Source organism: Labeo rohita, chromosome 2 (genome assembly GCF_022985175.1).
Source record: "Labeo rohita strain BAU-BD-2019 chromosome 2, IGBB_LRoh.1.0, whole genome shotgun sequence".
Lineage (NCBI taxonomy): Eukaryota > Metazoa > Chordata > Actinopteri > Cypriniformes > Cyprinidae > Labeo > Labeo rohita.
This window is the reverse complement of record NC_066870.1, coordinates 16,421,283-16,447,620: the sequence shown is the minus strand read 5'-3', so window position 1 is coordinate 16,447,620 and position 26,338 is coordinate 16,421,283. Positions and strand designations below refer to the sequence as shown.

The 26,338-nt window shown below is 35.6% G+C and overlaps 1 protein-coding gene across 1 annotated transcript; it reads right to left on the bottom strand.

The window, feature by feature from the left end:
- Window positions 1-271: 271 nt before the first annotated feature.
- oxsr1a (oxidative stress responsive kinase 1a) lies at window positions 272-14,043 on the bottom strand. Its single transcript, XM_051135603.1, has 18 exons — window positions 13,780-14,043; window positions 12,002-12,114; window positions 10,992-11,100; window positions 10,747-10,888; window positions 10,582-10,637; window positions 10,189-10,298; window positions 9,981-10,082; window positions 6,226-6,359; window positions 6,069-6,117; window positions 5,488-5,553; window positions 5,283-5,405; window positions 5,153-5,191; window positions 4,536-4,649; window positions 4,350-4,414; window positions 2,267-2,319; window positions 2,086-2,154; window positions 1,936-2,000; window positions 272-1,844 (listed from the first exon to the last, which is right to left on the bottom strand). The coding sequence occupies exons 1-18, from the start codon at window positions 13,847-13,849 to the stop codon at window positions 1,770-1,772; spliced, it is 1,554 nt and encodes a 517-aa protein (XP_050991560.1). The 5' UTR covers window positions 13,850-14,043; the 3' UTR covers window positions 272-1,769.
- Window positions 14,044-26,338: the final 12,295 nt, after the last annotated feature.

The following is a 26,338-nucleotide window of genomic DNA, read 5'->3' as shown; positions in this document are numbered from 1 at the left end:
GCATTTGAGGTTAAAAAGTACAGAAACTGTAGTTTTTTTTCGTTACGCTAGATAAGACCCTTATTCCTCAGCTGGGATCGTTTGGGGCCTTTTGAAGCTGCATTTAAACTGCATTTTGGAAGTCCAAACTCGCACCACTGAAATTTCTTTACAACTGAAGAAAGAAAAACATGAACATCTTGGGATGACAACGGGGTGAGTAATTGATATGTAAACTTTTGTTCTGGAAGTGAACTTGTTCTTTAAGTGGAGTGTAGATCCTCAGTAAGAAGTCCAGCAAAAAGAAAAAAAAAAAAATGACCAATGTAAAGTTTTTTTTTAAAAGTTGCATGTGAACACATTTTCTGCCTATATAACATGGAATCAGACATCAGTCTACAGCAAAGACAAATGACATTAAGCAAGATGCAATGAACTTAAATATTTACAATGACACAAACAGGCCCAAAAATTCAAATCCAAAAGCTCTAATATTACTTGGACACGGGATGGGTCCTAAAGTCACTTTTTTTGTTTCTTGCTGGTCAGTGACTGAGTCCCAAACTACACTGGTCTTCACTTCATTAACAGTGCTTGCAAGACTTGGAAAAGTCATATTTTTTCTTTTTTCTTTACATATTTTTCGATTCATTTCCACTTGGCTTTGCAGGCGTGCTTATAGATTGAGAACTTTAAAAACGCACTGAATAATATGAGAATTCAAAATTGAACAATTTAATCTTACCAAACACTTATGAAGCCTTGCAAGCACTCGAATTTCCTTCATAAACACAGAAGAAAATCATAAATCTAGTTCTGTAACACTATCCAAACAGCTGCCACTATACTTAACAGATATGCATGTAAATGAAACTTGTAACATTATGCTCAATCCACGAAATTGCATATACCTGTCCAATATATAGTCAAATGCACAATTTCCAGAGAATTTCAATTGTTTTCTAAAACAACAGCATGTACATCCTTCACGAAGGAGATCAATTGGATGAAAAACACTCAAATTCTTCTTGTCCGTGTTTTTTAAACAAGCTCAATATCTTCCTTGCACCTCCTGTTTTCATAGAGAGCTGACAAAATTAGGTGAGAGCAAAATGATCAGCATATCTTAAGTTAAAAATCATTCATGCAGTCTGGCATTAGCCCATGCAAATGATGGGAATGTATCCCGATAGTGAGAAAGCAGCTGAAACGAGTAACCGTGAGGTGCACAGGTGTAACGGTGAAACAGGGGTTGTGGGTGACATGGCTCCCATGTTTACTGGTTAACATGTAAAACCATACAATGTTGATCGCTCCACATTACGGAGAACAGCTGACTTCATAGGCGTGCCAATATGCGCCTTTAAATGCTATTGAATGACAATCCTCCACCTTCCATTGAGGTACACAGCTGAAAGCACACAGTCACTCATTCATTTCACAGATGAGATCCACAGCTACTGTCTACCTACAGTTGTAAATTCAGTAGTACTATCGAAAATAAGGCATTCTTTTGACATCTACCAGTATTAGGAGTTGGTTCAGATTGTGCAAATGTTTAAAGCAACAGAGAAAACAAAACGTACATGAACACTGTAAACATCTGAAGTGCGCTCCTATGAAAGTCGGATGCAGTCCTATTCAACATTTGTTAATCCTATGTGGGGTCAGGTTCCTTCCGTCTCTTTGGCAGTAGTGGTTTCTTTAGGCCAATGAAAGCATTTACAATGCACCGTTGTGCAAACAAGTCTGCGTTTTGTTTTTTTTTTTCCGTTGCTGGTAATACTGTTTTAACTTATACTCAGCTGAGCAAATCCCATGAGTTTAATGTCGTCTGGAATTTCAGAGCTGTCCACTCCCGATGCCTAAATGGAAGAGAGATAAACACAAAGCCAAATATAAAACAACACCTCTGATGAGTAACTGGCCATTGCATCACATGATCTAATAACTTACCAACTTGAAAGTGACATTTTTGTGGGTTTGTGGATCATCAACAATTTTCTGCAGATTGGCTGCAACTAAAAATGTAATGAAAGTTAGAAAAATCTAATTGTTTTTTTTTTAGTGTCAAGCTGCAATTTATTTTTATCTCGACAAACTCACCAATGACTAAGTCTCTCCCATCCACCAGTCCTGCAGACACAAGCTCCTGAGACACTCCATCAGCTGTGTCTGGATATACAAGACATTCATTTAAGATTTGCGATCAAGATTACAATTTTTCAACTTAACAGAAATAACAGAAATTAGGAAAAGGACAGTTAGTCAAGTGAACTGCACAAACCTCTTCCAGGCATGAACTCAAATCTGATATCATTCAGCTCTTTCTTTGTATTCCTGTTGTTTAAAAAAAAAAAAAAAAAAAAAAAAAAAGTGAAGAAGTTTAAGAAACTATAGACATTATAAGGAGGCATTCTGATTATATTGTAGAACTATAAGAACCAGTGTTATTGTAGTATTATTTATAATACTATAATTGTATATCAATACATTGAATTAGCTGTTATATTTTTAGTTCTTTATTTTGATATTAAAGGGTTACTCCACCCCAAAATGAAAATTGTCATTAATCACTTACCCTCTGTCATTACAAACCCGTAAAAGCTTTGTTCATCTTCAGAACACAACTACTATATTTTTGATGCATTTTGACACCTCTGACCCTCCCATAGACAGCAATGTAATTAACACAATCAACGTCCAGAAACGCAGCAAGGACATCGGTAAAATATTCCATGTGTCATCAGGGGTTCGACCGCAATTTTATGAAGCTACGAGAATTCTTTTTTACGCTGTTCTGTGTCAGCTGCGTCGCGCTGATATGCTTTGAATGAAAACAGCGTATCCGTGTGACGCAGCTGACACAGAACAGCATACTTTCAATGGATACGCTCCAAAATGGCGCTAGGGTGACACGGAGGAGACGAATTGTTGAAAAAAGTTTTTTTTTCTTCTTTGCGTACAAAAAGTATTCTCGTAACTTCGTAAAATAACAGTTGAACCCCTTATGACACATGGATTGTTTTACCGATCTCCTTGCTATGTTTCTGGACGTTGATCAAGTTAATTACATTCCTGTCTATGGGAGGGTCAGAGAGCTGTCAGAATGCATCAAAAATGTATGTGTTCTGAAGATGAGCGAGCTTTTACAGGTTTGGAACGACACAGGGGTAAGTGATTAATGACAAAATTTTCATTTTGGGGTGGAATAACCCTTTTAATCTTATGATGTGTAAATAATCTTTTTAGATGCTTTAGCCATGTTTATTTGTTTGACAATATATTACAATTTAGCATTATTTTTATTACAATTTTAGTCATTTTTAGTCATTTTAATATTTCCACTTTATTTCAGCTAGCTGTCAAGGCAACACTTCTGATTTTTATATATTTCTATTTTACATTATTTCAGCTTTATATAACAAAAACAACTTTTAATAGTTAACAGTAACAACGCTAAAAGCCAATGCTTTAAACCCTGCACCTATTTAAATTACTTTAAAAAAAGTTTCTGTTTCTCAATGATAAACTGAAATATTTGTATTGTCACATAAAAGAGAGAATTATCGGTTTCATTTAAAAATCTTACTATGAAAGGATTAGTTCACTTCTAGAATAAACATTTCCTGATAATTTACTCACCCTCATGTCAAGTTGTTTGAGTCTTTCTTTCTTCAGTCAAAAGGAGAAAAACCATTTCAGGATTTTTTCCATATAGCGGACTTCAATGGGGATCAACGGGTTGAAGGTCCAAATTGCAGTTTCAAAGCAGCTTCAAAGGGCTCTACACGATCCCAGCCAAAGAATAAGCGTCTTATCTAGCAAAACGGTCATTTTCTAAAAAATTTGTATACTTTTTAACCATAAATGCTCATCTTGCACTAGCTCTGCAATGCGCATCTTAACAAATTACGTTATTGCATTGGGAAAGTCACATGTGGTTAGCTCTCCATCTGTGTACTTCAGTTTAAAAAGGTAGAGTAGGGCGAAAAACTCCATCTTTAAAATCGTCCGCCATTCATTGTTTTATTTTCATTGAAACTGCGATTTGGACTTTTGGACAAACTGGCCATCACTGAAGTCCACTATATGGAGAAAGATCCTGGAATGTTTTTCTCAAAAAAAAAAAAAAAAAAAAAAAAAAAGATTTCTTTTCAACTGAATAAAGAAAGACATGATCATCTTGGATGACTTGGAGGTGAGTATTTATCGGGAAATTTTTATTCTGGATCCGTGCAATGTAAAAAAATGGGTGAACAAACATGTACTAACTGCCCACAAAAGTATGGTTAACGCTACCCTACTGGATCCAAAAAACAGATGTTTTCCATTGATAGTCATCAGTAAGTCATTATAATGGAAAGTACCTTAATCTTAGGACCAGGCTGATGGGGGTTTTGGAGTCTTGCCCTGTTGTAGTAGGTCCACCAGCCTGTAGAGAAACAATTTCGAGATCTAAAGCGAGATCTAAATTATGAACCAATTCCAACTGTTCAGTCAATCTCACTGCTAATACTGTTTTCACACAAGTGACTCATCACAGCACAGCTCACCTGGGAGCCTGGAGAGGACGCTGATATCGTGGCAATGTCATCTGCAGCATGTGACACTTCAGGCTGTCCTGCAGCTGCTGGCTGCAGGAAGTTAGATGGTTCCGTCGGAAAGATCTTTTAAAGCAGAAACAAGATTTTCTAGAGCAGTGGTTCACAAACTTTTTACACCAAGTACCACCTCAGAAAATATTTGGCTCTCCAAGTACCACCATAATGACCAACATTAAAATACAGTACCATAGTAGGCATAAGTATTTAGCTACAGCTCTGCACAGTTAAAAAAACAAGGCAGTTTAATTCCTAATAAGAATATTTATTGTTGTCAGTTTGAACTTCAACACTGCACAGTGGTTAAAAACATGTAAATAAATACATTTAAAAGTTAAATGCAATCTGTACTGTACATAAATGTACAAAAGAACTTTACTCATATAAAAATTAAATTAAAATTTATTGTGTATTAACAATTTATATTTAATTTATTGATTCCTCTTTGTACCACTTAAAGGAGCCTGAGTACCACTAGTGATACTTGTACTACACTTTGAGAACCACTGTTCGAGAGAATGTCTTTGAGGCAACACAAAAAAAAATAGGAAATAGTACTGAACTCTCACCTCTGCATTTTGCACAGCCTCCTCCTTTACTCTTGGTGACTAAAAAAGACAGTTTAAAAAATGCTTTATCCAAATCCACAGACTAGAATAAAACAGAAGTTAAATAACGACGTAGCAGATGAGTGTGTACCCGTAAAGCAGCCACTGCAGCCTTCCCTTCCTCACTCTCCACGTCCAGCTCGTCATCACTCCATTCCCACTCTCCATCCTCAGTCTTGTGCAGTCGACCGCTGGATCCAGGAACCCTCCGCACCTATTTGCGCAAACAACAAAATGCTTAAAGCTCAACTACACAAATAACTCTATGAATATCTGTCAGTAAATTTGTCACCCACCTTCCTTGACCTCTCTCCTATTGTTGGCGCCCTGTCCAGCAATTTTTCTTTCAAGTATTCATTGTTCTGTGAAGGTGTTGTGGGAAATACAATTCACATTTACAGTAAGCTACAAGGCAGATTTATTGTATATTTATAAACAGAAAACAGTAAATATAATCATTACTATATCAGACTATATTGTGAATTCAGGTTATACTATTCTAAAAAATAAAATTGACACAATAAGTAGAGACAGCATCCTCTGTGGGCCGTAATGCAGCACTGCAGTGCTGTACAGGCCTCTCTGTTTACACACAGACTACAGTGCCACCGAACCGCTAGGAATGAAAGTCTGCTGAGGCAGCACTGCGTTTGTTACAATATGGGCTGTATCCCATGAGCAGGAAATGGCCTTTAGAAACTCTAATCCTGAGTATTTGTTACAGTAAACCAGACATGCTGGAACAGTGGTTTGGAAATGTTTAGGCGACAATGATTGTAGCCAAAATAAATATATGACCTAAAACTGACTACATATTTGTGCATTCAGATCACAAGTTAATGAATGGTCTTTTCAAATTCGGGTAACAGAATCTCACCTTTGCTTTTGTGAAAAACTTGTGTTTTAGGAGTTCAGCAGCTGTAGGCCTGTTGAAGAACACTGAATATTAATCATATGACCAAAAACGGTTGGTCTTGACAGTTTTCAGGCCACACGGTCATAATCGACAATTCTTTAGGAAATAAATGCCCTACCGTTTTTCTGGATCCTTCTGGAGGCACAAGGAGATCATCTTCCGAAAAGATTTGCCATATTTTTTAACCATCTCTTTGTCTGTGACTCCAGTCTCTAGACAAGGTGGGTCATTCTGCAGGGTTAACATGAGAACCTAAAGCAAAAAAGGAAGGAAAAACACATGAGAAAGGAAGAAATCTGTGGAAAAAGTATATCCATTGGCTTTTGGATTAGCAGAAAATAAGACTATGATTAAGACTATGATTCTTACACATTTTTATTCATCAAGATAATTTTGTTATGAATTTGGAAGCCTAAATACAAATTTGCAAAAGTAGGAAGTTAAAGTTTGGCTATACACAAACAACACCATAGTTGCATAACCTCAACGTCAGCACCACTAAGCTTTAACCAAATGATTTTATCGTTACTTAAAATCTACTTGTTGCAATGTTTGACAACAACAAGGCTGTAAAAGTGGACTAGTAAGTAAATAAGTTTTCCTGTTTGGTGTAATGGTTTTTTGGTTCTTGACAACCTCTGTGGTCCTAATTTTAAGACACATAAAAGCTTAAAAAAAAATAATGACTCCCACTCAGTTAACTTAACTTATTGTTGATTTTTCTTAAGTAAATAACGTCACGTGACTATTCACAAGCTGTTTTATTTATGGCATAAATGCCTGGAAATAATATTTAACATTTTCTAGTTCATTCATTATTTGTAGCACCCAATGATCAGAATTAGCTTTGTAGTAAGGAGATATTTGAATAATTAATAAACTGGTGTTTTCTGAGTTAGTGTCGCAAAAATGAAGTTGACGATCCTGACTCACCATCAACCTCATTGGACATGCCTTTAGAGATTAATGCATGTTTACAGATTACACAGTAAAAGCGTTTTGTTTTATTTGAATTATTTTGTTTTAAAATAATATAAAGCTTTCTATGGATATATTTGTAATGTATGTGAGGCAAGTATTCGCTGAGTTTTGGTTCATTTTTGTGAAGCGCTCCTGTTCAAGATAGAGACGGTAAAAAGGGCATCCTGTTTGTTTTTTGTATTATATAAAAGCACAACGTTTTGTTGATATTGTGAGCGCACACAAATAAAAGTAGACCCTTCGCAGTTACAACTGATGTATTACTCTTACCTTTATGACCAAAAAAACCAAAAAAAATGACAGCGTATTTTAAATTTCAACTGCTATTAAGAAAAAAAAAATGCAAGTCATCGCGCTTGCCGCTTCTACGTCCTGCAAACGCGCTTCAGCTTCCACTCAATTAGATATGTGCCTGATAGCACACATTTACCTAGGTTAAGTGTTTAAATCAGGGGTGGGGAACATTGATCCTGGAGGGCCGGTGTCCCTGCAGAGTTTAGCTCCAACCCTAATCAAACACACCTGAACAAACTAATCAAGGTCTTCAGGATACAGGCTGGCATTTTTTTTTCCAGGGTTGGAGCTAAACTCTGCAGTGACACCAGCCCTCCTGGATCAACGTTCCCCACCCCTGGTTTAAATAAATATTGTGAAATGTATTAAGTGATTTGTGTCTATAGACCAATTATATGTTTGTAAACATTCGGGATGTGCGCGCATCATGGTTGCAGAAAACCTGGGAGAGATAGCCTTAACAGCTAGAGAATTACACAGATATGGTACAAAATAGTTAGATTTAAAAAGATTATAGATTATATTGATTAGATGTCATTTTCAAAATGTTCTCTGCTTATTACAAGAGCTTGTCACCCAGCGATAAGCACTGTTATGCAACAAAATTGATGTTAGATAGTGAGACTGTCTTAACTGTCAAACAGGGATGTTTTTTGTGGTGGCAGAAAATGAGAGTTTTCAATTAGTGGTCTATTGATAGTACGTCCATTTAAACATCTGCATTTAGCTTCAAATGGCATCTTTGACGAGAGTATTCTATAGAAATGATTTGATTTTGACATCAAAAGGCACAAAAATACTTTTTCCCCTCTTATTCCATGCATTTTACCCATTTACCTCCACTTGTTACCAGTGTTTTTTTGCAACCATTATGTAACTGTGACATCTACTCCAAATTGGTCTATAGATTTTATTTCAGGCGAGTCGAGTTGATTTGAAAAGGCTAAATTGATCAAACATATGCACAGCTCACTGTCTGCCGCTGACCGCTTGGTCGTTACTTTAAAAAACAAACTTAAGTTTAACAAACATAAAATGTTTCGAATTTCTAAATGAACTTAATAAAGAAACAAAAAGAAACAGTCACTTTGCCATTAAAAACAAAAACATTTTAATGGCTGCAACAGTAGTTGTGTAATGGGGAAGAGAGAGAAAAAAAAGACATGGGCTCCAGTCGGACTCTGGCCGAGAATTCGGATAATTTGTCTGAGCGTCTCGGGCCAGTGCCGGGCCCATGCAAGGCTCTATTCATTTCCTTGTTTCAATTAAAATTACCCCTCGGCTCAGCAGGCCCCCAATCTGCCACTTATCTTATTTAAAAGATTAGTTCACTTCCAGAATAAAAATTTCCTAATAATTTACTCACCCCCATGTCATCCAAGATGTTCATGTCTATCTTTCTTCAGTCGAAAAGAAATTAAGGTTTTTGAGAAAAACATTCCAGGATTTTTCTCCATATAGTGGACTTCAATGGTGGCCAACGGGTTAAAGGTCCAAATTGCTGTTTCAAAGGGCTCTATCCAATCTCAGACAAGGAATAAGGGTCTTATCTAGAAAACGATCTGTCATTTTCTTTAACACAAATGCTCGTCTTGCACTATTTTGACCTCACACATTACATAATCACGCATGCGTGACGTAGGCAAAGGTACCAACTCAGTGTTTACAAGGCAAACGTGCAAAGACAGTCAAACGCCCTTTACAATAAAAGGTAAAACAATGATGTCAGATGATACTGAAGTTGGAGGAGAAAATAGCTTAACTATACTTCCATCCAAAGATGATTTAACTTGCATGCAAAATTGGAATATCGCATAAAACATTTGCAAATAAAGCACAGTTTCCATCAAGTTCCAACGAGTCAAAGAACAAATTCATCACTTCCTGATAAACTGGCACTAAATATTACTAATAAAAGTAGAAGAAGCCACTAAATATAATAATTTCCATATTACTTACTCCTCCGAGCGAGCAAACAAAACACATTTAATGTAGTCACTGCTTTCGGAGGTGGATAGCTGCTGTTTGGGAACGCAGTCGTGTAAGACAGTAATACAGAAATACTTTGACTGACATTGCTCAAGCATTTCAGAACGATCAAAACAACATTTCAGATCGAGATCGGTCCACTGGTTAGTCAAGTCTTCCTGTCCCATCGTGCAAAGTCACATGCATTTGTGGTTAAAAAGTATATACATTTTTCTTTTTTTGACATGAAAATGACTGATCATTTCTCTAGAGAGGACCCTAATTCCTCAGCTGGGATTGTATAGAGCCCTTTGAAGCTGCATTGAAACTGCAATTTGATCCTGCAATCTGCTGGCCACCACTGAAGTCCACTTATATGGAGAAAAATCCTGGAGTGTTTTCCTCAAAAACTTAATTTCTTTTTGACTGAAGAAAGAAAGACATGAACATCTTCAAAGACATAAGGCCAAATTCTTTAAGGCATTCAACCAAAAAGCCATTGACTTTAGGACAACAGAATCAGAGGTGCAAAATACCAACTTTTCCAGATTTTAGAATCATTCCTGCATCACTCAGTTAGCAGGTTTTATAGCAGACTCTCCATGAACTGAATAGTGACTTGCTGCTTACCTTCATTGGAGGATATTTATGATATGGAGCAGCCCCGGTTGCCAGCTCAATAGCCGTAATCCCGAAACTCCAGATATCAGCTTTGAAATCATAACCCCTAACCTGTGATTAAGCAAACACATTATCATGATCACATTCTGTAACAAAGCCATTCAGTTTTTTTAATATATATGAAAGGCAAAGTAGGAACAGGTGGGACAACACTAACCTGCTCCATCACCTCAGGAGCCATCCAGCATGGAGTTCCTACAAATGTCTTCCTCACTTTGTTTCTAGTCATGTCTCCACCAGTTGCTAAAAAGGCACTAACACCAAAGTCTTCGGGGGAAGGAGGAGACATCAAAACTATCAATCATCTGACCCAAAACCACTTTAAGTTTGTTATATACTTTTCAGGCCAAGCACCACCAATAATCAAATCAAAACCTTCCTAGTCCAGAAAATGAGCATCTCAAAAAATACATTTTTCCCCAATTAAAGCAATCAAACATTACATTTAAATAAGAATATTTTACATTCCTTTAGGATCATTAAAAAAACACAATATACTTAAATCTACTATTAAGCTAATTAATTATCAAAAATGACAGTAAAACTCCACCTGCAATTTGAACAGAGCCGTCTTCTCCTAAAAGAATATTTCCAGCCTTCACATCCCTTTACAGAGAGAAGTACAGGTCAGTGTATTGCTCAGTGACTCGAAGTTAAGAATGGAAAACATGAAGCACATATAAATGTAATTAAAGACACCAAACCATTCGTATACCTGTGAATCTGACCATTTTTATGCAGATAATCGAGTCCTTCAAGCACCTCTTTCAGTATGGTGGCAATGCTGGCCTCATCCATGACACCCGATTTGTGCTCGCCTTTGGAAATGATGTACTTAATAAAATCAAGAACTGAGCCTGAAAACAGACATGAATCAATGGATATTTCATTAAATGGTTTTCAAAACATCAATAACTTTTGTTTAGTCAAGACAAGCTTTTAATCAATAAGCTGACTGACCACCACTGAGCAACTTCATGACCAGCCAAAGCTCATCCTTGACCACAAAGGAGGTGTAATAAGACACAATATTTGGGTGATGGCACTGGCTCATTGCCTGGATCTCTTTCTAAAAAAATAAAAGAGGAAAGAAACTGTTAAGAAGCAGTAAATGTTTACATCTATACAGAGGTTTCTAAAAGGAAATAAAGGTAATTGCAAACAAAAGATCCTATTCAGATCACTACGAGTGCTCAACCACCTCCTTCTGGGTCAAATTACTTCAAGAGTGGCCATTCATGAGTTTTACGCTAGAGAACTGAAAGAGAAAAGTGTTTAAAGAAATCTTTAAAAACAGATTTACACCAAACTAAATTGATTTCAATCTATTCTACATTATAAAAAGTATTTGTTTTTTGTATAAATGCAAGTGTAGTTAGCTAGTCTGGTCTCATAGGCCATTCTATCTCTGATAGTTTAATCACAAACTAGAAAAGTCTTTCCTTGTGTCTGTGCCAGTTTAATCCTCCACTGATTGACAGACATGTGGCTGCCTTGCACATGACCCGAGTTACATCACCCTGCCATTTGGCAAAAAGATCATTAACCAAGGTGACCGGAACAGACCCTGAGTCAGATGTACATTGCATAATTTATAAAACTGAAATATTTTCAGACAGTCATTTTTTTTGCCTACAGACAACAAAATTCTATTGGTAGATTTTGTGTTAAAGTTTGTGTCAACCTCTGTAGTTTTCTTGCACGCTTGCAGAATAGCATAAATAATTCTTAAATATTTACATAATGCACAGATTTTTAATTTGAACTATTTTAGTCCAATGGATATTTAATTATGATAACACAATATAGGCTGCAGAATCACTTATTAGAAAAGACATTATCTACAGAGCATCTACAGAGTGACAGACAAGTAAACTACCATCCATAAATAACCGGTTTTAACCGAGACTCCATCCTAATCAAATACCTTTAGGCGGTGTCTTATTTTATGAGCAGTAAGCAGACATTACCAGAAGCTCATCCATGCTGGTCTGGCATTTCTCAAGATTGATGCGTTTAATGGCCACCTTCTCTTTCCGGGGTTTGCAATATGCTGCCTGGACCACAGCTGTTGCTCCACTCCCTATATAATTGCAAAACAAAAAAATCCATACAGTTTTTTTTAGTAACACAAAGAAAAAACCTGCATATGAAATAACATACTAAGAAAAATATTAGAGATGACAGATGCAGAGGATCATAGAATCCACAGATTACATAAATGTGGCCTTAGGGACATTTTTGACCTTTTCTTTTTTTTGGATAATTTTGGCTGCATAAACTTAGCCAAAAGTGTGTGTTGTTGTTGCTTTTTACACACACACACACACACATATACACATACATACATACATACATATATATATATATATATACACACACATATACATATATAACCGTAATTTCCTTTCATAAATAAATTTTATACTAGGCACACAAAATAGTTACACTCAGGAACTTAAGAACAAAAAAATTTAAACCCTATTTAAACCCATTAAATGCAATATTTAAATGTAATTCCAGTGCAATATAAGCACAAAATCATGTTTGCTTTGTTTACAGGCTTTCATTCTGTTAGGAAGGCTTTATTGGAAAAAGTGTGATAATACGATTATTATAGCTCAAAAATAATATGCTAATATTTACTTTTTTGGCATGGTTTTCCATCATTTTCAAACTTAAAATAAGCAAACATATATATATTACCACTAATATATAATATTTCTATGACAATTTTTGGTCAGACATTTTTGATTCCTAAGGATCTGAGTTTTAGTTTTTCTTTTTAATAGATTCAGTAAACTACACAAAATAATGCATCAAAACCAATGCTGTTGTTAATCAGTGATACATTTATTGACATACTATAATAATCCCGGCCCCCCCCCAAAAAAAAATCTTCTTAGCATTTAGCATATGGAAAAGTGTTTTTTTTTTTTTTTCATAAATCTCATTATGTAAAGAAAGTGTCATTTACAGTTCAGTCAAAGCGTGAGAAATGTTAATAATACGTATTTTTGACGTTATTTTGACGTTATGTATGTTTTTGTCCTCTAAGGACCTCTGTGTAACGTTTTGAAAACTGACACACGAGGCTTAACCAATATAATTGGATATTATATCGTACCCCTAACGATAATTCAGTTGGCTGAATGAGATATTACAATGGCCTGATGTTTAAAATATGCATTCATTTCAAATTATTCTACACTTCCTTTTATTCACGTTTCTCTTTCCTTCAGCTTAATGACAACTTCCCTCGCCAAAGGGAGCTCGAAGACCACATGCAAATCCCAGGACAAGAAAATCAGCTGTAGTTGTATGTTTAGAAGTTAACTAGTTAGTTACAGTGTTCATATAATACGTCAAAGTTTCATCTAGATAACAGCCTGTCTGCATGAACATTACACGAAACAGCTTGTCACCAAACTGGCCAGTAAGTTGTCAACTGTAAGTTGATTCTTTAACCACCAAGCACCCTATATGTAATGTATACACCACAACGAAATCCCTAAATCAGTAAATCAGCCATTGTCCGCAAAGCATTACAGTCTGCTGGCATGTCGGGTGGCTAGTTAGCATGGCTAACGCAGACTGAACATCTTACAGACGCGATGACTCAATTACTGATGAAAATCTGAAATAACACATACCATATGGGCCCCAGAGATCATAACACAGATGTCTTAATCACCGTTATTCTATCATTGGTGTGATTTAGATGCTGATGTGTGATGGTTTAGCTCACCGATCACCTCCTGTAGCTCATAGTCATCCTTGTCGATAGACCAAGGTTGGGAGCTCGGGTCTTCGGACATGACTGCAGTCAGATCACGTCAGCCGTTCGCTACACTGCGCGCTTTTACACGGCTGCAAGCGATTGAAAACGGACGATCGGTAATTTAGGCTCGATGTACTTATGTTGATCTTGCCGACCGCTCTCAATCTCAACAGCCAAACTTTGCCAGCAGAGATGATGACCCCGCCTTAGGCGGAAAATGCTCTTCCTCGTGTCAAAATCTTGGAGGCGACCAAAATAATGCCACGTTACGCCACCTACCGGTCATGACGCAGAGTCACCGGGGAGAACAGCACAAGTATATTGCGTCCGTATATTGACCATTTTAAAAATGTCCTTTTTATTCAAATCATAACAGATTGTTATACTTTTGTGCTTCACATTAGTACTTGTATGTAACCATTTTAACTCTTTACTGCACTGAGAAAACAGAATAATGCTACAGTAAAAAAAAAAAAAAAAAAGGGTTAGGCTACCTGGTTAAATGTAATTGACATAATATTTTTATATTAGAAGTAAAAGAAACAAATTAGTAAAAGTAAAAGTACATTAAATGTACATTAACTGTATTTAACAGTTAATGCAATATGTATACTTTTATGGTAAAATAATGTTAAAATATATATGTGTGTGGTATATGGGAAATAGGAATTTGATGCGAAATAGACGTTCCCTGTGAGAATCATCACAGTTGATTAGATGTTATATATATATATATATATATATATATACACACACACACACACATATGAAGAGTTCAGATGCAAAACCAGCTAAATCCATCTGACATCTTTCTTTAAAAAATGCATTTTTATCGGGCTCAGATGTATAGGTTTCTATGTAAGTACTGGTACTTCTGATTGGGCTGAGGCTGGTATTTTAGCGAGTTTGAAGAAAAAGTATTTGATGGACGTATAATATGTGTCGAGAGCATTCAATCAACATCATCTCATTTTTGACCAAGGTAGCTTTTAGCTGGTTTTGCATCTGAACTCTTCATATATGTATATATATATATATATATATATATATATATATAATTTATATATAATATAATTTCTTTTATGCCAAAATTCTTTAGGATATTAAGTAAAGATCATGTTCCATGAAGATATTTTGTTCCATGACTTAATTTTTGATTAGTAATATGCATTGCTAAAAACTTTATTTGGACAACTTTAAAGGTGTTTTTTTTTTTTTTTGCACCCTCAGATTCCAGACTTTTAAATAGTTGTATCTCAATGGAAACATCAATGGAAGGCTTATTTTAAAATCTCAATTTCAAAACAATTGATCTTTATGACTGGTTTTGTGGTCCAAGGTCACATATGGTCCAAGGTCACACATATTTTTTTTTTCAAGTGCTGTGTTATAAGTTACAATTAAAGTCTTTAAACAACAACTGTTTGCATCAATGTTTTTAAATTATGACAAATAATGAAATTATGTTCGACTAACTAACTACACTGAGTTGAGAGGAACTTCTTAATCTCTATTTTTAAGTTGATTACTCAGAAAAAAATAAGTTACTTCAACTATTTAAGTTGTGGCCACAAAAAAAAAAAAAAATCAACAAAATAGAAACTCTTTTAAATGTCAACACAACAGCATTAAAAAGTAATGCTAAAATAACACTTAATTTCAAAACATGTTGGGAACTAGACAGTTTTATTAGACAGTTTACATTACACACAATATTAAGTTAATGTTATAATTAATTTAATTAAATCAATAAATCTGATTTCTTTAACCAAAATTATTATTATTATTATTATTATTATTTATTTATTTATTTTGTGAACCGAACATCTTCCAAAGTATCATTTTTATTGGATAAAATCCTGTCAAAACATTGCTGTACCCAGAGCTGGGTAGATTACTTACAAATTGTAATCCATTACTAATTCCAAATGACATAACAAACATTGTAGTTAGTAACGTAATCATTACATTACACATTTTAGGTAATATAATCAGACTACTTTTTGATTACTTTTAGATTACTTTTGACCTAACTAATGTATCACATTGATTTAAATAGGATAATCTCATACCTTGTAATCTTGTTGTTATTAACAACATATAGTGTATTACTGTACATTAAGTCAAGGTTTCCCAAACTGGTGTTTACGAAGGAACTGCAGGGGGTTTATGAGCTGAATGAAATACTAATAATCAATTAAATCATGAAAAATGTTATTAAATATAAATCATTTTAAAATCAATCAAAATAAAAAACTGGAAATATTTTATTTGTTTAACTGCATATCATGTGACCTCATGTAACAAACATCAGATAACCAGTGAACATGCAAATGTGATACTTAAATGTTAAAATATTTATTTTAAAATCTCAGGGGTTCTTCAAGTAAATATATTAGTTGAAAGAGGATCAAATGGAAAAAAGACAAAGACACAGACATATGTTTTTAAACATCAGTGTGCTCATCAGTAGTTGATGCAATGTTGAAACACTTCTTAAACCTGGGAATTTGAAGTTGTTCCGAGTGTTTAGAAAGGAAAATTTAAAAGATGAAAAAGGCTTGGGGAGAATCAATAAATTATGAATAATTTATTGCGATTGTGCAGTAATCACGTTTTTGGAATCTGATTATATAATCCAAATGACATGTGATCCGTTACTACCCTGCTCTGGCTGTACCTTATTTTTCAATGTGGAAGTAAGCTGTTTTTCGGTAATGGGTGAGACTTCCAGTTCATGAGCCGCCGTAGGGAAATAACGAGAAGAATAAGTGCAGTAAATGGTAAAACAGTTTGTAGTACAAATCAGTATGCTCATAATTAAGATAACATGTTTAAATAATATGGTAAGCAGTGTTGGGAAGGTTACTTTGGAAATGTAATAGGTTACAGATTACAAGTTACTCTATTTAAAATATAATAAGTAGTGTAACTTTTCAATTACTTTATTAAAGTAATGTAACTTTTGATTACTTTTTGATTACTTTTCTAAATTTCTCATATTTTCAACTGTTCATCATTTTGAAACATTTATACCAGGCAGAGTTAACCATAAACAACCACATAAATAATTAAGTACTTGTACTTACAGTACTAGTTTGTTAGTTATCTTATAATCCATTACAGTGTACAAAACTAAATGGCAGCAGCTGCGTTTGTATGAAACAATGGAGTGAGTCCACGATACATTGATGACAGAATTAAGAAATTGTACACTTAATATTGAATTGAGTTTTAATATTTTAACTGACAAACACAAACTATCAAGCGTATAGCGCTGACTTAAGTTACCCAGATGAGTCTATGTTATCAGTTTTTACCAGTTGTTACTGAGGAATAATGTACCTTGGAATGTCATGACTGACCAATCAGAATCAAGCATTCCACAGAGCCGTGTAATAATTTAATTTAAAGCACAGCCACCACAAATTCAGACTTAACATATTTACTTAGATCATTCTGTGGTTAAATACAGATTTAAAATCATAACAAGAAATAGTTTAATAGCTGGTTTTAAAATCAAATGTTTGCAAAAAATAAAGTATATGCATGAACCCAAATAGGAAATAAAACAGTTGTCGAATAATCATGTGTCCTAAACTCCTTAAACATTGGTGTCTCATTTTAGAGCAGTCAATGCAATTTCTGAAAGAAGTTGTGTGTGGGTGTGTGTGTGTGTTTGAAAAAATTCAGATGTAACCCCCTTTGTAATCATTAACATTTTCAAAAGTAACTGTAATTTAATTACACATTTTTCTCAGTAACTGTAACTAATTACAATTACATTTATTTTGTAATTAAATTACGTAATTCCGTTACATGTAACTAGTTACTCCCCAACACTGATGGTAAGACACACCAGTTTGCAATATCACGCAGCAAAACAAGCTGTTTTGTACAGCTAAAAATAGGGACATGGATGAGACCAGAAGCCAGACCCATAAAATTTACAAATGGCTGTGCCCGCTCTTACAAGAAAAATAAGGTGGATAGGATGCAATATTAGATTTGCACACACGCCTCCAAAATTCACTAAATGAATATATTTTATTGATCAGTTTATAAAAACCTTCAGTTTGCACAACAGAAACCGCTCAAAATATAGGCTACCTGCCACTACTAAAGCAAAAATCATATAAGGACCGGAAAACACTTTATAGGAAGTCAAACTGAAGCGCAGCTACACTGCCACCCACTGGATTTCTTTCAAATTCAGTGATTGTTCTATGTAATTTCTAGAAACTGATGAACCAATTAATAAACGATTGCATATAAAACCATGGACTATCTATCTATATGTCCATCTGTGAAATTCTGAGATTTGGAATGCTCCACTGAAGACTGAGACATACGTTTGTTAAACTGTTTTAATTTTTTATTTTAATATTATGCACTATATATTCATTGTTTCATGTTCACAACAATCATTTTTATTGTAACATGTATAATAAAATAATATGTATAAATGCACATATAAACCATAACTTTGTTTTTCTCCTCCTATATTATAGGACCTACAATATTTGGTGAGGATGGAGGCTTCATTTGCCAGCAGTGGCCCTGGTTACACAGTGATTTTGTATGTTTGTCCACTGACAAAGGCATAGTGAGTCTATAATCTTAATGGTAGGTTTATATGAACAGAGAGACAGAATAGCAACAAAAAATCCAGAAATATGCATTTCATATAAGTAATAAATTGATTTGCATTTTAATGAGTGAAATAAGTATTTGACCCCTTCACAAAACATGACTTAGTGATGTTTTCTTCGCAGATCCTCAGTCATTAAGGTTTCGAGGCTGATGTTTGACAACTCGAACCTTCAGCTCCCTCCACAGATTTTCTATGAGATTAAGGCCTAAAGACTGGCTAAGCCACACCAGGACCATAATGTGCTGCTTCTTGAGCCACTCCTTTGTTGCCTTGGCCATATGTTTTGGGTCAGTCATGCTGGAATACCCATCCACGACCCATTTCCAATGAGGGAAGGACGTTCTCGCCCAAGATTTGATGGTACACCGCCCCGTCCATAGTCCCTTTGATGTGATGCAGTTGTCCTGTGCCCTTAGCAGAAATCACTCCCAAAGCATAATGTTTCCACCTCCATGTTTGACGGTGGGGATGGTGTTCTTGGGGTCATAGGCAGCATTCCTCCTCCTCCAAATAGAGTTGATGCCAAAGAGCTTGTTTTTGGTCTCATCTGACCACAACACTTTCACCCAGTACTTCTCTGAATCATTCGGATGTTATTGGCAAACTTTAGGCAGGCCTATAGATGTGTTTTCTTAATTTTTTAATTTAATATTATGCACTATATATTCATTGTTTCATGTTCATGACACTGTCATTTTTATTGTCACATGTATAATAAAAAAATATGTATAAATGCACATATAAACCATAACTTTGTTTTTCTCCTCCTATATTATAGGACCTACAATATTTGGTGAGGATGGAGGCTTCATTTGCCAGCAGTGGCCCTGGTTATACAGTGATTTTGTATGTTTGCCCACTGACAAAGGAATAGTGAGTCTATAATTTTAAAATAAATTGATTTGCATTTTAAATGAGCGAAATAAGTATTTGACCCCTTCTCAAAACATGACTTAGTACTTGGTGGCAAAACCCTTGTTGGCAATCACAGAGGTCAGACTTTTCTTGTAATTGGCCACCAGGTTTGCACACATCTCAGCAAGAATTTTGTCCCACTCCTCTTTGCATATCCTCTCCAAGTCATTAAGGTTTCGAGGCTGACGTTTGGCTCGAACCTTTAGCTCCCTCCACAGAGGTCCTATGAGATTAAGGTCTGGAGACTGGCTAGGCCACACCAGGACCTTAATGTGCTTCTTCTTGAGCCACTCCTTTGTTGCCTTGGCCATGTGTTTTGGGTCAGTCATGCTGGAATACCCATCCACCTCCTCCTCCAAATAGAGTTGATGCCAAAGAGCTTGATTTTGGTCTCATCTGACCACAACACTTTCACCCAGTGCTTCTCTGAATCATTCAAATGTTCTTGGCAAATTTAGACGGGCCTGTACATGTGCTTTCTTGCTGACGCTGCAGGATTTCAGTCTGTCACGGCGTAGCGTGTTACCAATTGTTTTCTTGGTGACTATGGTCCCAGCTGGCTTGAGATCATTGATAAGATCCTCGCGTGTAGTTCTGGGCTGATTCCTCATTGTTCTCATGATCATTGAAACTCCACAAGGTGAGATCTTGCATGAAGCCCCAGACTGAGGGAGATTGACAGTTGTTCTGTGTTTCTTACATTTGCGAATAACTGCACCAACTGTTGTCACCTTCTCACCAAGCTGCTTGGCGATGGTCTTGTAGCCCATTCCAGCCTTGTGTTGGTCTACAATCTTGTCCCTGACATCTTTGGACAACTCTTTGGTCTTGGCCATGGTGGAGAGTTTGGAATCTGACTGACTGATTGCTTTTGTGCACAGGTGTCTTTTATTCAGTTAACAAGCTGAGATTAGGAGCACTCCCGTTAAGAGATTACTTCTAATCTCAGCTCGGTACCTGTATAAAAGACACCTGGAAACCATAAAATCTTGCTGACTGATATGGGATCAAATACATATTTCACTTATTTCACTTCAAATACTTATTTGTTGCTATTCTGTCTCTCACTGTTAAAATAAACCTGCCATTAAAATTACAGACTGATCATTTCTTTGTCAGTAGGCAAACGTACAAAATCAGCAGGGGATCAAAAAAAAAAATTCCCACCCTGTAATTGGGCACAGCTGCTGGTAAAACCACACATTTGGCACAGCCATCAGTATAACAAAGTCTATTTTGTAAAGTGTCAACTTTAGAAAGAAATCAGAAATATTAATTTATTGCTTTGCAAACACATTGGTATTTACTGATTATAATTTATAGTCATGGTCATTTACTGTAATGTGCATTGAGAAAATGACAATACACATTTGACTCTGAAGATTATTAATAACTCTTGTATTGGAGAAACAAAATGTCCAATATAAAATTTACGTGATAGAACATTAATAATAGATAGATAATAATAGATAATAGAAAAATAGATGTTGAAAATTAATAAGCTACAAAATGTGGGGCTTTCCAGGTTCATTCAGTGGTAAACTGTTACACCCACATATTGACAGAGTCAGCGTAGGGGAAGACCAACCATTTCTCAAGCAACAATTTCTGAGCTGGAAATCTCGAAGTCAACATGTTTAAAACAGAAGACAGTTCTCGAAATTCAATATGCAAGCAAGAGACAGTGAAAAATCCCAGCTCCAGGAAGCCTTCAAGAGGAAGATCAGGTCAACCTCAGAAATGATGGACCAACAATGGCTGAAATCTTTAAATTGCTGCAATGCAAAGTAGGATGTGTCTGCCTACTAATCAAATCAAATGCCTACTAATTAAAATGTCTATTAAAAAGCTTCATTTAGCTCAGTTGTGGGACAACAGCTTGTAATTAGTTAAGATAGGAACGCATTTGATGTCTAAAAGTACACTACAAAATAGATTGCATGAAGAGTATTAAATAGCATCCCCACGCTATTGTCAACTGCAAACTGCCTAATGGTGCAAACTTCCTTTAAATGTTTGCAGAGTCTGACCATTCTGGCTGTGCTAAATGGAAATGTAAAACAGGAAGTAGGGTTTAACTCTAAGTCTGACTGTGTCAGTACTGTTAACTGTGTATATTACACTAAGACTATGATCAACTATGACAAGCCATAAATAATTCAAATATATTTTCACCAACACTGATATAGAAACAAACATCAAACAAAATACAATCTAACACAGAATACTGCAAAACAATCTTTTTGTTTATCTCCTCATTGTAAGCTATTGTAAAGATCCACACATTGTTTAGTTATATTGTCAGGAAACAAAAGTCATGTTGCATTAACAGTGTTGAACACAAAGCATATTTTAACCACACCCCATCTAAATGGCCAACTTCTAGGAATGCCACAGAGGTGAAACATATGTTAGGACTGCATCAACGGTTTTGAAAGTATTACAAATTAATGGTCTAATGGACATAATCATGGTTCAACTATTCCAAGCACTCGGACACTTTTTATTTATAAAATAAATAGTTCAAGTACTTTGATTAAGCCATTTTCTAAGCTGTTGTAAAATACTTTATAAATGCACACGTGACCTCATTACATCAGTATTACTGCACCACTGCATCTGTGTGTTGCTTGTCAACCATGCTGTTGAAGAACTACATTGCTTTGTGGAAAAATTAATCATTTGATATCAGTAATTTATTACTTTTTTATAGGTGTGTGTTGCCAGGTATATGTAGTAACCATTTTATTAAAGCAATAACCCCTGTGAAACCATGGTTTACAGTGATTTTAGAACAACTCTGTGTTGTGCCTAACAATCGCCCATAGCTGTTCCAAAATCAATGGCTTTTTGTGGATTATTGCTTTATTCTGTCTAATTCTATTCCATGTGGGAGACTGGTGCTAGTTGTTTAACTTTTAAAAAGGGTTTTTTTTCAATTACCAAAATATTTTTATCTCGCAGTGGTTTTGTATGTTGGTTTCAAACACCTAATTCATATTAAATTATAATTTTGCTGTTCATCAAACTAAGTTTCTATTTTCTAGTTTCAGGTCATTTTAAATGTTATATATTGATAAGATACATAAATACATTATGTAAAATTATTAACTACAAATTTTGTTGGTCAAAAAAGGCTTTGCTATTTCCGTTACCTTTCACATTTTGCTTATTCGTGAATTTTTTCATTATTTTTTTCTGTTTACATTTTCCTTAATAAAACTCCAACACCAGAATCCACTGAAGTCTTCAAAAACATCTGAAAAAACATGACTTCTGGGATCAACCGACAAATTAAATAGCCACTTTGCATATAAAACACATACACATCAGAGCAGTATCACTCCGGTGCTTTCAAAAATTTGGTGGTAACATTACTATTGTTCTATGATTCATTGTGCAGCTCTATCTGAACTGAACCAACACAATCTTCCAGCAGAATCTGAACTGTCTCCATAGTTCCAGAATTGATTCTACTATTTTCCTGTTTATCACTGTGAAGCTGCTTTGACACAAACTAGGAAAACAAAGTGAATTGACTTGTTACTGTAGGTTTATTTCTTATTTCATATTCATCAGATAAAAAGGTCTAAAACTGTGAGTTAACCTACACTGTTAAAAATAAAGGTGCTTTAAACAATTTTTCACAGCAGTGCCATAAAAGAACCATTTTTGGTCCAAAAAAGAACCATTCAATCAAAGGTTCTTCAAAGAACCATCTCTTTCTTACCTTTTTATAATCTGAAGAACCTTCTTTCACCACAAAGAACCTTTTGTGAAACAGAAAGGTTCTTCAGATGTTGAAGGTTCTGTATGGAACCATTAGATCAGAGGTCACCAGACCCGGTCCTGGAGGGCCAGTGTCCCTGCAGAGTTTACCTCCAACCCTAATCAAACACACCTGAACCAGCTAATCAAGGTCTTACTAGGTATACTTGAAACTTCCAGGGTGTGTTGAGGAAAGTTGGAGGTAAACTCTGCAGGACACCAGCCCTCCAGGAACAAGTTTGGTGACCCCTGATTTAGATAAAAAGGTGTCTTCTATGGCATCGTGAAGCACCTTTATTTTTAAGAGTGTACCTCTGAGAAACATTAACTGGAGTAAAAAGTCTTCACATTCGGTGTGACATTTCTAAGACGAAAGATAAACAAGAAACAAAGTAAAGGCTAGAGGACAAGTACAGACAGATGGCAAAACTAAAAAATTCCAATATCTGTCATCTGTACATTCGTTATCCATTTCTTCATTATCCATATCCAAATAAAGCATTTTTAAATTACTCAACAGGTATTATTAACATCCATTCATAATATTTCGTCTTCCCACCAGACTGCCCCTCAAGGATAGAAGCACTAAGACATATCTTGTACAAGATAAGCGCATACACTCGGAAATACACAAATAAAGACAGAGTACATTAAGAAATTAGTTTATTGTAAACTAACAAGATTTTTAATATCTCTCAAAGATTTAATGTGACTTCAAGTTCTTCCTCATAAGTGCTTATCATAGCAGAATGGTACTATGACTCCCAAATAATAGCAATTAAAGGAGTAGTTCACTTCCAGAACAAAAATTTACAGATAATGTTTGAACGTCTAAAATGCAGTTTCAATGGGCTCTAAATTTTCCCAGCTGAGAAATAAGGCCCATCTCATTTTCTCCTCCAACTTTAAAATCATCCTACATCGCTGCAGAAGTACCGACCCAGTGTTTACAAATTGAACATGCAAAGAAGATCAAACACCCTTTACAAAAAAAGGTAAAACAGTGATGTAGGATCATTTTGAAGTTGGAGGAGAAAATGAGATGAGGTTTTTTCAACCTACCCTAACTTTATTGACCCGGATTACACAGACTACACATGTGCATCGCAGAGCTAGACAAGATAAGAATTTGAGGTTAAAAAGTATATATATATATATATATATTTTAATGACCAGTTGTTTCGCTACATAAAATCCATATTCCTCGACTGGGATTGTTTAGAACCCTTTGAAGCTGCATTTAAGCTGCATTTTGGACATTCAAACTCGCGGGCACTATTGTCCACTATATGGAGAGAAATCCTGAAATGTTTTCCTCAAAAAACATAATTTCTTTACGACTGAGAAAAGAAAGGCGTGAACATCTTGGACAACAACGGGGTGAGTACATTATCTGTAAATTTTTTGTTCTGGAAGTGAACTTCTCCTTTAATAAGACTGGATCTTGCTGTTTTGGTAAAACTGTTGTCATTTAATGTAAACACTCAATGGTTGTGCTGTCTGAGGCTCAAACTATGGCAAAGCATGCCATATGGCCAGACAGAAGTGATGACTGAAAGTGGGAAATCTTACCATTGGCTGGAAATGGCAGGACTGAGGAAAAACACAGAGAGACTAAACAAAAACCAGCACAACACAGAGAAATGTCAGACTTGCACACGAACAGTCAGAACCCATTGTGTTGGTGATTGAAGCCCTTGTGGCACAGATCCCTAAACTAAAAAGCTATACAGATTTAAAACAAACAAATCCCAGTCCTGGTAAAGGTCCCAAGACTGAAATAATGCTTCCCATAAAAGGCACGTACTGTAGTTTCATCTGAACCACTGCGATACCACCAAACATTAGTAAAGATCAAATAATATTATAGGGGACCACTGAGAAGTCTATACGGTGACATTTCTGCTGTGCTCTTTCACCTACTTCCTTTTTCTCTTTTGGCATCTACTGAACTATTCTCCTTTTAGTTGACAACACCACTCCATTTAAAAAGACCATTTGTCATTAAAGGAATAGTAGTCACAAAAATGAAAATTACCCATGATTTACTCACCCTCAAACCATCCTAGGCATATATGACTTTGTTCTTTCAGATAAATACAATCTGAGTTGTATAAAAATGTCCTGGCTTTTCCAAGCTTTATAATGGCAGTGAATGGCTGTTGAGATTTTGAAGTCCAATAAAGTACATCCATCCATCATAAAAAGTGCTCCACGTGGCTCCAGGGGGTTAATAAAGGCCTTCTGAAGCAACTCGATGCGTTTGTGTAAGAATAATATCCATATTGAAAACCTAAAAACTATAATCTCTAGCTTCCGCTAACTGTCGTACTCACGTTCACAAGAAAGCGTTCCAGCAGATGACGTAGCACGTAGACGTAGTATGCGCTCCAGTGAGAATATGATAGTCTCGTGAGACCCAAGTTTTGTTTACAGCAAACGAAAACCAGTCTCCTCTTGGCTTATATCAAAATCCTTTGATATTTTTCTTTAGAAATCCTCATTTTGAACTTCTAATTTGTGCCTGGTGGTGTTTTGTTTTGCACCTTCCTCTGAAATCATCACTTCCACGTTCACCTGGAACGCCACTCTTTCATGAACGTGTGTACGGCAGTTAGCAGAAACTAGAGTTTATGGTTTATGAAGTTTAACAAAAACATCCATATTTAACACGAACACATTGCTTTAGAGGGACCCCCCAGAGCTGTGTGGAGCACTTTTTATGATGAACGGATGCACTTAATTGGACTTCAAAATCTCAACTGCCATTCACCGCCATTATAAAGCTTAGAAGAGCCAGAACATTTTTTTTTTATATAACTCTGATTGTATTTTCTGAAAGAGGAAAGTCATATACACCTAAAATGGCTTGGGGGTATGTAAACTATGGGGTAATTCTCATTTTTGGGTGAACTATCCCTTTATTTCCCATACCTGCAAGGAAACATGCAAGAATAACAGGTTTGTGAATATGTAGATATGTACCTGAGACATAGATTTGATCATTTGGTTAATATAAAATCAACCAAAATCTGTAAAATATATTATAATTTCATATTTACCTTGCTTAAATTCCCATTTTTATTTGAAAGTGCTTTGAATATCATGTTAGTAAGCATGTTGACTTTTACGCTACTTTAGCAAGAGGATCTTGATGGTGTTCCCCCGTAACGTCACAAATTCATAGGA

What these genes read in the sequence shown, in the direction of transcription:
- oxsr1a (XM_051135603.1), bottom strand. Translation starts at nt 13,849, where the DNA reads ATGTCCGAAGACCCGAGCTCCCAACCTTGGTCTATCGACAAGGATGAC. An exon ending in TGAGCTACAGGAGGTGATCG is followed by an intron (nt 12,115 to 13,779) that starts GTGAGCTAAACC and finishes GCAATTATATAG; the next exon opens with GGAGTGGAGCAACAGCTGTG. An exon ending in TAGGAGAGAGGTCAAGGAAG is followed by an intron (nt 5,406 to 5,487) that starts GTGGGTGACAAA and finishes TTGCGCAAATAG; the next exon opens with GTGCGGAGGGTTCCTGGATC.